The 12,136-nt window shown below is 34.2% G+C and overlaps 1 protein-coding gene across 1 annotated transcript in view; it reads left to right on the top strand.

The window, feature by feature from the left end:
- Nucleotides 1–12,136, top strand: part of adam8b (ADAM metallopeptidase domain 8b) — a 47,170-nt gene that overhangs the window by 29,657 nt on the left and 5,377 nt on the right. The window contains exons 15-21 of the mRNA XM_056470037.1: nucleotides 1,867–1,969; nucleotides 5,147–5,315; nucleotides 5,400–5,480; nucleotides 5,566–5,650; nucleotides 5,740–5,845; nucleotides 8,121–8,280; nucleotides 10,855–10,902. Of these exons, the coding sequence (XP_056326012.1) occupies nucleotides 1,867–1,969; nucleotides 5,147–5,315; nucleotides 5,400–5,480; nucleotides 5,566–5,650; nucleotides 5,740–5,845; nucleotides 8,121–8,280; nucleotides 10,855–10,902 (752 nt within the window). The remainder of the gene's footprint in view (nucleotides 1–1,866; nucleotides 1,970–5,146; nucleotides 5,316–5,399; nucleotides 5,481–5,565; nucleotides 5,651–5,739; nucleotides 5,846–8,120; nucleotides 8,281–10,854; nucleotides 10,903–12,136) is intronic.

The raw sequence follows: 12,136 nt of genomic DNA, 5'->3' as shown, positions 1-12,136 counted from the left end.
GGCTGGGTTATTTAGCATTTCTGTGTGGAGTTTGCATGTTCTCCCCGTGTTCGCGTGGGTTTCCTCCGGGTGCTCTGGATTCCCCTACAGTCCAAAGACATGCGCTATAGGTGAATTGGGTAAACTAAATTAGCCATGGTGTATGTGTGTGAATACAGGAGTGTATGGGTGTTTCCCAGTGTTGGGTTGCAGCTGGAAGGACATCCACTGTGTAAAACATATGCTGGATAAGTTGGCGGTTCATTCCGCTGTGGCGACCCCTGATTAATGAAATTACTAAGCTGAAAAGAAAATGAATGAATGAACAAAGTTACATTTACAAGATTATTTTGTGTTCATATAAAAAAGCAGTTGAAGTTTACTTGATTTGTTTAGATGCACAATGGGTGCTACAATTAAATCATAGTCGATTCAACTATCAATTATTTTTTGAGTGTAATAAACTCTGGTATGATTAGTTTAAGGTGTGAATATGATCTGACCTCGTCCTGTTTTGCAGAAAGCTCTGTGCATTTTGATATATCAAGATCTTGTGGTTTAAGTTTCCTGTTGGGTGTCTTCTAAGCAACCATAAGCTAAGCAGCCACACTCTCCAATGAACCACCAACAAACCCCAGACTATGCCTCAGCTCTAGCTCTCACAAGTTTTATCATTCATTCATTCATTAAATTTTCGGCTTAGTCCCATTATTCATCAGGGGTCGCCACAGCGGAATGAACCACCCATACAAGTTTTATTTATGGAAAAAAGAAAAAGGTTTTGCAGTGGCTGTTATACTTTGTCCAAGGTGACTAGTTTACTGTTAAAACTTAAATGTATATAGATAGTTGCTCTCTTTTATACTTATTATTATGCCCTATACTTACATTTTCTTAAAAACTGAGGACTCTTTAACTGGTTTAAAAATAATGAAAGTATATGTGTGTCCTCATAAAATCATGTCTGACCTGTGTTACTTATCAACATGCAGGATTGTTGAAATGCAGTGTGTAGACGGTCCCTTACCCACTTGTTTCTGTTTTCAGTAAACAAAATTCACACATTTGGTAGAGGCTTTAGATTATGTTTATACAAAGTACACACTTTAACTGTGTTCCCAAATATTGGCTCTTTGATTATTTATATTGTCAAAAATGTAAACAAAATGACTGCACAGCTCTATACTTGGATATATGAGCAATATCACACATACAGCAGTGCGATATGGCAGTATATCAGCACTGATGGGAGGCGTGCCTTAGTGCCGCCCACCAGTGCCGATATACATCCATATCGCAGTACTACTCGTCTGATATTGCGTTTATACAGCAGTTCGACTGCATAATCGTGTATATAGAAAAGAAAATTAAACATGCAGAGTCTCAAAAACACTTTTGTGCGAGGAACTACTTTCTTAAGCCATTCATTTACATCTGCAGCTGACAACAGAACAGCAGAAACCGTTGCTACTTCACAAATGTCACTTTAGAGCTAGTATTCAAATGATTCTCAAGCTTAATGTCTAAAGTGATGACAAAACAGGTGATTTTGCTCACATTTTAAGATTATATGGCTGAACAGGGTGAAATGCCATCAGTCTACAGAGATTTTCCAGTATTTCTCTGTTGCAATCAGCCGGTTATCAGCCAATTAGATTCAAGAACCAGACAGAACTGTTGTATAAATTTACATATTAGGTATACTAACATTAGGTATACCAACATATAGTATGAATCACTAAGCCTAAATGTTTTTTATGAAAACAGCGTGATTCATTACACAAGCTGGGCAGATTCTGATGTTTTAGTGTCCTGATTTGCATAATAGCTCCTATAAACAAAGCATTGATATCTGCATTAATGCTGTGTCTCTTGCTGTTTCACCAGGTGCCAAAGTGGCTTCTGACACATGCTTTTACCAGAACACATTAGGAAAAAATGATTCTCACTGTGGAAAAACCAAAGATGGCTTCAGACCCTGTACAAGAGAGTATGTGATGTTTTATCATTTTCTACATGAAAATAGCTCACAAAATGGTGTTGCGCAGGGGCACCTGTATTTTAAAAGTATTTTATGTATAAGCAAAGATTATGTTTAATGTTTATAATTTGGTCTGTGAATGAAGGTTGTACATTTTGAAGGCAGGAAAATATGGTTTGTTAATGTGTCGTTGCATTTTCACTGTCACACATGACAAAAATGAATATAATTAGTATCATCATCATTTAAAGTGCAGTAAATGGTTAAAAATTTCTTTTTTTTCCATGGATCTCTTGTTATAAAATCCAAACCTTTGAGCCAAATCTTAAAACTGACTGTCGCGAGCATAGTTAAATAAATTACAGCTCTTAAAAGCTAAAAAGAAAATTGTAAAATCATTAATAAATATGTCAGACCTTGTTTTACAAGTGGCTACAGTATATTAGTAAATGATAGTGGTGTAACGGATCACAAATCTCATGATTCGGATCACATTATGGTTTTTTAGTCAAGGACTGGACCATTTTTCAAATCAGCCAAAAATGGGAGGAGACAAATGTAATTTGCTTTCCATTTATTACAAAAACAGCACTGCAGGAAACTTCTGCTTTTAACTAACAGAACTTAGAAGCTGTAATTTTATTACAAATAAAATGAAGAAATAATCAGCTGAATAAAAATTTACCGAAAAATATTGTGCAAAAATTCATTGTTACTACTACTGTTGCTGATAACGCTACATGTGTAAATCTAACATTATAATTTGTACAACCCATATTTATTATTAGTCTCATTTTCAATAAATGATTCAGTTATTCACTCATAAACTTCATGTTTTATTGCTAGATGGATCACTTTTGAAGAATTATTCAGTGGCATATTTTTATGCCTGGTTGTCACCACCTATTGGTTAAATAATGTAATTGCTGCCTACAACTTGAATTTTTGAGCGTCGTTAAATGCATATTACGGTGATTTTAATCTTTAACATAAACATCAGTGGTTTTATCTAAACCTGGGGTCACCAATCACGGTCCAGGAGGGCCAGTATCCCTGCAGGGTTTGGCTCCAACTTGCCTCAACACACCTGCCTGGGTGTTTCAAGTATACCTGAAGCTGCGGTCACACTAGAGTTTGATAATGCGAAATTCGTGCGGCGCTGCGAAAAGGGGCGGGATTAAACAGGATGATTAGACATTAAAAAAGCAAGCGATTGCTCCATGTTTTAAATTTCTGTTCAGAGAGGTCATGTTTTGATCCTCCATTGGTCTAACGTAGTCAAGAGATGCGATTTCGCAGGTCAGAGTTCACCAAGCTTGAACTTTGCACCGCTGCAACCTGCGAAACTTGACGCATGACCTTGCGTTTCCAGTCTGACGCATTCGTGTGGGTATGAATGGAAGTCTGTGGGGAGAAAAGCCCAGTGTGACTGCAGCTTAAGACCTTGATTAGCTTGTTCAGGTGTGTTTGATTAGGGTTGGAACTAAAATCTGCAGGACACCGGCCCTCCAGGAACAAGTTTGGTGACCCGTGATCCAAACTACAAGTTGTTCTCCCAGTACTTCTGTGTTATTGTACTGTTTGTAAACTAAAGACTGAATCTCTTTCTTGATTTTTTCGTTTTTCAAACACAGATTTGAATGCAGCAATTCGAATTATTAGTAAACATATGCAAATTACTATCATTTATGTTGCGTGGGTGTTGAGATCCCGACCTTTAATGATTAATCATGCAGCTAACACTAAATGCATTGATGCAGGCTAAACAATAGTGGTGTAAATTTCATGGTTTGGATCACATTATGGTTTTTCAGTCACAGATAGGACAACTGTACAAATGTAATTTACTTTCCATTTATAAAAAAAACAGTACTGAAAGACACTTTTGGTTTTAACAAACAGAACTTAGAACCTGTAATTTTATTAAAAATAAAATGAAGAAATAATCAGCTGAATGAAAATACATTGTAAAATATTTAGTGCTGTGAAAAATTTATTGTTACCACTACTGTTGCTGATAACACTAAATCTAACATTATAATTTGTACAACCCATATTTATTTTTAGTCTCATTTTCCATAAATGTTTCAGTTATTCACTCATAAATCTTCATGTTTCATTGCTAGACGGATAATTTTTGAAGAATTATTCAGTGGCATATTTTTGATGGCTGGTTATCGCCACTCATTGGTTAAATTATGTAATTTCTGCTACAACTTTCATTTTTAAGCGTCAAGTTAGATGCATATGACAGTGATTTTAATCTTTACCAGAAACATCAATAGTGTTATCTAAACTATAAACCTTTAACTTTAACTAAAAGTTATCTCAGTACTTCTGTGTTTTTTGACTCTTTGTAAACTAAAGACTGAATCTCTTTCTTGATTTTTGCATTTTTCGATTCGAATGATTAATAAACATATGCATATCACCTTCATTTATAATTTATGTCGTGTGTGTCTTGAGATCCCGATATTTTAATGATTATTTATGCAGCTTACACTGAATGCATTAATGCAGGCTAAACAAGTAGTGACAGAAAACACCTTTAATAACCTAAGAAACCCACCACATCCCGAATAACCTACCACAACTTCTTCCGTCATTATATTTTACAGTAAAGCCTAAATGCTTTCTTACATGTGATTTGAATGACGTGATAGGTGATCTCTCTGCGATCATTATAAATTTAGTAAAGTAAAAAAAAAAATGTATTAATCCGCAGGTCACTTGTGTTCCAAACCGTTGGTTTTGATCTGTACGAACCACAGATCAACCGTGTAGTAAATGACTATAATTTTTCATCCATATATTTTTTAAAACATAGAAACTTGATTAGCTTTTGCTGTCCTGTGACACCCCTATTTATTGAAAATATCCAACAAGTGTGACAAATAATATTCATAAATAAATATAAAATAGATAGCACAATATGAGTTTATATATTATTTCAGGGTATTTTGCTATCTCACATCATAGGACATATTCACGGTATAGATTTTTACTAAAAAGTGAATGTTATATTTTAGCAAACATCATTCTTCAAACTACTTTACATAAATATACATTTTTATTCTTCAAAAATGGTGTTTTACAAAAACAAAAATATTTTTACTGCCTATTTGCAGCAAATCCATGTGCTGTTTTTCCAAGATTTTGACATAATTATCCTTTCCCCTCATATAGAAACATGTTTTGTGGAAAAATCTTTTGCAAAGAAGGAAATGAATTCCCCGTTACTGGTCAGAAAGCGGTCATATTAACATTAAGAGGAAAGTGTAACGTAGCAGGGGACCAAACAGAGGAGGATGCGCTCAGCATGGTTCCTACTGGCACAAAATGTGGGCATAATAAGGTAAGCATGCAAGAATGCTACTTGGACTGGCTGCTGGAATTTATTTTAGGCACAAAATAAGAAGTCTCGTGGTTGTTTCAACAGGTTTGCTATGATTATAAGTGCCAAGACTTGAACATTTATGGTAGCAATGAAGACTGTTCACTGCAGTGCAATGGTCGAGGGGTGAGATCAAACCTCCTGTTATCATATTTATAACTCATAGCATAAAAATACATAACTAGATTGTTACTGTTTGTTGTTTTTGCAGATTTGTAATCATAAAAAACAATGCCACTGTGATCCAGGCTGGGCACCTCCTTACTGTAAAGTCAAATATTCTGAATTGTCATCTGGTAAATGTTTTTTTTTTTGTCTGAAATGTCTTAAACGTGTTTAAATAACTTGTACCATTTTGACACATTTTACTCTTCTTTCCAACAAGCAAAGATCATTGGCATCTCAGTAGCTGTTGCAGTCGCTGTGCTTGTGCTAATATGTGGAGTCGTGCTTTATCGCAAAAAAAGAAAAGCCATCAGCAGCCACAAGACGTGAGTTATATTACTGATATTTAAACTGAATACTAGTGTCTTGAAAAATATCTAGTTAAATATTATGTACTGTCATCATGGCAAATATAAAAGAAATGAACCGCCAACTTATCCAGCATATGTTTTATGCAGCGGATGCCCTTCCAAAGGATGCCCTTTCCTTTTTTTTTATTGTTAAGCAGACTTGAATAGCAGTAAGTAAATGACTTAGGGGCTCAGTGGTTAGCACTGTTGCCTCACAGCAAGAAGGTCGCTGGTTCAAGTCCCAGCTGGGTCAGATGGCATTTCAGTGTGGAGTTTGCATGTTCTCCACTCGTTCGCGTGGGTTTCCTCCGGGTGCTCCAGTTTCCCTCACAGTCCAAAGACATGCGCTATAGGTGAATTTTGTAAACAATTTTGTGGCCATGTACAAGTGTGAATTGGTGTGTATGGGTATTTCCCAGTACTAGGTTGCGACTGGAAGGGCATCCGCTGCGTAAAACATATGCTGGAATAGTTGGCGTTCATTCTGCTGTGGCGACCCCTGATAAACAAGGGACTAAGCTGAAGGAAAATGAATGAATGAATGAAATGACATGTGAAATATATAGTATGTCTGCTGGTTTTAAATATACAGAATAATAATTGAATACAGTTATGTAAACAACAGTATGGGTGAGCTTTCTATGCTACACTTACTGATAGGAACCAAATGGCTGTTTACTTCCCACCTTTGCCACAACAAACATGCTATCATTGACAAGAGAAGAAATGTCACTATAAGAGGGAGGGAAGGATCATTTTATTGTAAAGATTTTGAGGGCACATTAATAATAGCATTCAAGCAAACAGCGTATCTTTAAAACATGCTAGCCTGCGTAGTGACCATTTGTCCAACTGATTTATTGCGGGAAAAAAACAAACACTATTACAATACAAATTGTTACAGATTATTATTTATCCTTGTTGTTGTTGTTGTTGTTGTTTTACAATTAAAGGAATTTGAAAATAGGAAAGGGAAAAAATAATCTAACGTAAAAATAAGGGAAAGAGAAAAATGCAAACAAGAGTAATAAACACTACCTGACTAAAGTCTTGTCGCCTATCCAGGTTTTAGGAACAGCAAATAATAACTTGACTTCTAGTTGATCATTTGGTATCAGAAGTGGCTTTTATGAAGTCAAAAATAAAATAAGATCATGTCTTGATTTTTAATGATTTAATTAGGACAGTAAGGTCTGACTTTGCTAAGACAAAAGTCTTGTCACGTAACAGAAATAAAGTACAGTATAGAATATAAAGTCATGGTGCAGTGGACAAAGAATTAATATTGTGCTTGACTCCCATGAGCTTTGAGGACTGCATCCATACATCTCTGCAATGACTCAAATAACTTATTAATAAAGTCATCTGGAATGGCAAAGAAAGCGTTCTTGCAGGACTCCCAGAGTTTTTCATCAAGATTCTTTGGATTCATCTTCATCTTACCCCAGACATGCTCAATAATGTTCATGTCTGGTGACTGGGCTGGCCGATCCTGAAGCCCCTTGACCTTCTTTGCTTTCAGGAACTTTGATGTGGAGGCTGCCCTCTCCTGTGGTTTGTAATGTAATGGGCAGCACAAATGTCTTGATACCTCAGGCTATTGATGTTGCCATCCACTCTGCAGATCTTTCGCAAGCCCCCATACTGAATGTAACCCCAAACCATGAATTTTCCTTCACCTAAATTGACTGATTTCTGTGAGAATATTGAATCCATGCGGGTTCCAATATGTCTTCTGCAGTATTTGTGATGATTGAGATGCAGTTCAACAGATGATTTATCAGAAAATCGTCCTTCTGCCACTTTTCCAAATGATCAGAAGTGAAGTTATAATTTGTTATTATTTGTTGCTCCTACAACTGGGATCAACGACAAGACTTTTGTCAGGTTGTGTAAGTGTACAGAAAATGTACTCACAACAAACTGAATGCAGTGATACAACAACCACAATCAAGTGTACAGCTATATTGTAAATGCTGAAAGTAAATATGTACAATTAAACAATATAAGAAAACGAGGTTGAAAACAAATCAATTAAATAACTAAGAAATCGATTAAAAGGAAGGAGACAACTGATTGACTTTTAATTTAATGGAGATTATTAGAATGTGTTTTTCAAGAAAATATTGTTACAAAATTTCAAGTTTAATTGAATGTATTACTTAAAGGTGTTTTATTGTATTGTATTTATTTTTGTGAAATAACTAGCAATCTGTATTATTTGGCTCATTTAAAATCTCCTTGTTTTTAGGAAAACTCCATCTTCAGGGCAGACGAGTCTTCTTTTTGAGAACAACAGTGCCCAGAAGGACCGTCCAGAGATCAGCCAGCCTATATTCATGGGGACCACAGTATCTCAACCCTGCACCCCTCTAACTGCCAGAGTGGGTCCGACCCGTCCTGCTCCACTAGTGAGTACAATTTTAATCTTTATTATGCTGCCCTTTTATTACCATCAATCTGTATTAAAAAATATTTCCTCTGTGCTTGAAATATAGATTTTTTTTACTTATTTGACAGTTCTGAATGTGAACTATTTTATGAAAAATGTTAAAGATCAAAAATAATATCGCACATCCAAAATTGAAGCGATCTACACTAAGTTTGATTTACATTGCACCTTATTCAGTTCAGGAAGATCAGTGTGTACTTGCCATTTTGGTGACTCTAAAATGATCTGCATGCTTCATTTTGATGGTGTGTAAAATTGCAGTCATAAATATGAAGTATTAGAGCATAAATATAAAACAATATACTTTTTATTTCTTCCATATGATATATATTGTCATATTGTATAGCCCTATCATCCACTATTGGGAATTTTGTAAATGCAGAAGGACTTTTAATTATCAGTAACCCAGTTCAATCGCTTTCAGTGAACTGTATGCCAGTATGACACACTGTATGCTGTATGATTACAAAATCGCACGTTTAAGGTCTGTTTTCTTAAATCAATGATCGTCACTGCCTGATTGAAATACAATATAAAGTGAGTCTCAGAATGTAGAAGAAGCACTGCATTAAATTCTATTCAAAATGTCTATAATGGATGTCTTTAAAATACGAAAATTTCTTTTACCCCAGTAGTTTCTGTGCTAGCCTGCTGCTTGTGTTTAAACGGCTCGTTTTATGTTTAAACAACTAAATAAACGCTTAAGTCTATTTAATGGATTGTATTTTAATTACATTACAACATCTATGCTGTAAAAGGAGCCATATGAAACTGTAAATAGTCACATTAACTGGTCACCGGAAGTTTATCGATGGGCAAAAAACACTAGCTGTACATATACCCTATTCTGTATTTTACAATTGCTTTGGCACATTTTTACAAAACTTTATACACTTGGTGTATGTGATTTTTTCAGTTTAACTCTTTTTTTTTTTTTTGATGCAAATTAGTCAGAGAGTTACAGTATCAAATACAAAGAATCAAAAGATATCAACTTTTCTAATCTATCAGCAGAAAACAAAACGAGTTCACATTTTCTTCCTCTCTGAATCAAACAGAACAATTATAAATTCTTGCATCAAAAAGAATGTTGAGAGCAAAACACAAATAAAAAATGTACAATAATAATAAGATAAATAAAGTAACACTGTAAATAAAACTAACACATATTAGACCATACAGAAATACATAGAATATATATAAATACAAATATGCAAAGTGTACAGCAAAAAAAAATTATACATTTTAAAAATTAAAAATAATAAAAAACAGAGAAAGAAAAAACCTATACAGTTGAAGTCAGAATTATTAGCCCCACTTTGAATTTATTTTTCTTTTTTAAATATTTCCCAAATGATGTTTAACAGAGCAAGGAAGTTTTCACAGTATGTGTGATAATATTTTTTCTTCTGGAGAAAGTCTTATTTGTTTTATTTCAGCTAGAATAAAAACAGTGTTTAATAAAAAAAAAAAACATTTTAAGGTCAAAATTATTAGCCCCTTTAAGCTATACTGTTTTCGATAGTCTACAGAACAAACCATTGTTATACAATAACTTGCCTAATTACCCTAACCTGCCTAGTTAACCTAATTAACCTAGTTAAGTCTCTAGATGTCACTTTAAGCTGTATAGAAGTGTCTTGAAAAATATCTAGTAAAATATTATTTACTCTCATCATGGCAAAGATAAAATAAATCAGTTATTAGAAATGAGTTATTAAAACTATTATGTTTAGAAATGTGTTGAAAAAATCTTCTTTCCGTTAAACAGAAATTGGGGAAAAAATAAACAGGGTGCTAATAATTCAGGGGGGCTAATAATTCTGACTTCAACTGTACATAAAATTTTTTCTGTGCTCTCCATTTATAACTAAGCCAGAGGAAGGGAAATTAGGTCAGTTATAGTTTTTATGTGGTTGTTTTTCCCCCTCTCCCTTCATTTTGTCAAATCATTTATTATTTCTTAATTATTAATATTATTTTTTGTGATATATGATTTTTGACATTCGGCCATTTTGATTTAAGTGAAAAAAATCCACACTGGCAGAAAAAGTATGAAAAGTTTCTAGATGTCTCAAACAGTTTGTGTATTTCTCATTGTCTAAATTGATGACATGCAGAGCATTGCAAATGGAATATATCACCCCCCGAAGATCACTGGTAAAGTCTAGAAGGGACACAGTTTTCCAAAACTCTTCAGGATATCTTGTTTTGTGTTCAACTTCTTGAGTAAATAGTGAATCATTTTTTTTATTTTTTTGTGTGAACTATTACTTTAGTGAACAGGCCTAATGCTTTCTGCAGTGCTTAAATTCTTATTTTCTTCCAGAATTTCTGCTTGTTCTGTTTAGTATTGTTCAGATATTTCAGTTCTCAAATGTGAGTGCTTTCCAGATATGTGTGCAATTTACAGTACAGATTAAAGTAAAAAATAAGGTTAAATACTTGTTTTTACTGATATGACCGTATCAAGCACTATTTTCTGAACTATAAAAATACATTTGTTCTCTTTAACAAATTTGTTATCTTGCAGCCTCCAAAAAAGCCGCCTACACAACCGCAGCAGACCACAGTTTCACAGGTAAGAGGAACAAGCTACAGCAGATAATACGAGTTATGATTTAAAAAAAATCCTCTGTGAATCCACTGTTTACAATAAATTTTTAGCATACGTTTTTTACTCGTTCAAGTAATTATTGGCTTCCTGCTGATTAGCACTAAACATTGTTTTAACTAAACTTGTAATTTTGCTTTAAAGCTGATATTTAATTGCATGAAACACAAAATATCCACCTAATTATTAGTAGAAAATAAGTTATGTAACACACCGAATATCATGTTTAATTGGTATCATTGTGTTTGTAAGATAGTATCACACAGATCGTGTAGGAGATACTATTGAAGTTTTTATTTATACTTAGAATTAGTTCCTATATTATCTATTTCCATTTTTTCTCTATAGTAGTTTATATTATTCTTTATTTTAGTATTAATTATCTGGTCACACTATATTTTGATTGTCCATTTGCTGAATTGAAATTACATTGCAACTTCTCATTAGATTATAAGCATGTAAGTTGACATGTACAGTACTTGCAAAGTTTCTTATAGTCAGATAAATGTCTGTTGAAGGAGCAGTATCAGCAGATATTAAGCAGACAGTCTACTAATACTCAAATAGACTATCAAAATAAAGTGTTACCAATTATCTTAATACATCAAGCTAAGCTAGACGTGATGAAAATGAAAAAATATGGCAACTAGCTCAAATAAAGTTTATGATATTTATAGTTTTTACTAGGGCTACATAATATTGAAAAAATCTAACAATTCGATATTTTGTTATTCTGTGGCATATATGTGTTGCGATATGAATACAATTTCACCAGATGACTTGGATATTTCTATTTGGAAAGAATTCATAATTTTGCTTGGAATGATTTTGTAGAAATGTGCACCTGCATTAAATATAATAAACCGTCTAAATGCATAGATTAATACAATTCCAAGAGTTCACAATTAGATATTGCTTGATAAAAATAGCAGGTTTGGCATGTTGCCTCTGGAGTGAACTTTGAGCTCGGAGATAATTGAGCCCAGGGCTCCTGCCTGGTCGATGAGCATGTAAGGGGAGTACGAGATCAGGTAGCTCCTGAGAGCTCCCCCTGATAAAAGACGAAAGGGAGAGAGGGGGTGGATGGGGGATTCTTCAGAAACAAAGATAAGGGAGTAGTTTTAGCCAGGCTACTTATAGTGAGTTTGGATTAATCTGATTGGCTAACTAATGATTGTAGATGAGAGACCAGCTGCGATCA

This window comes from Danio aesculapii, chromosome 12 (assembly GCF_903798145.1).
Source record: "Danio aesculapii chromosome 12, fDanAes4.1, whole genome shotgun sequence".
Taxonomy (NCBI): Eukaryota; Metazoa; Chordata; class Actinopteri; order Cypriniformes; family Danionidae; genus Danio; species Danio aesculapii.
Note: the sequence above shows the minus strand (reverse complement) of the source record. Positions and strands in the feature narration are given on the sequence as shown.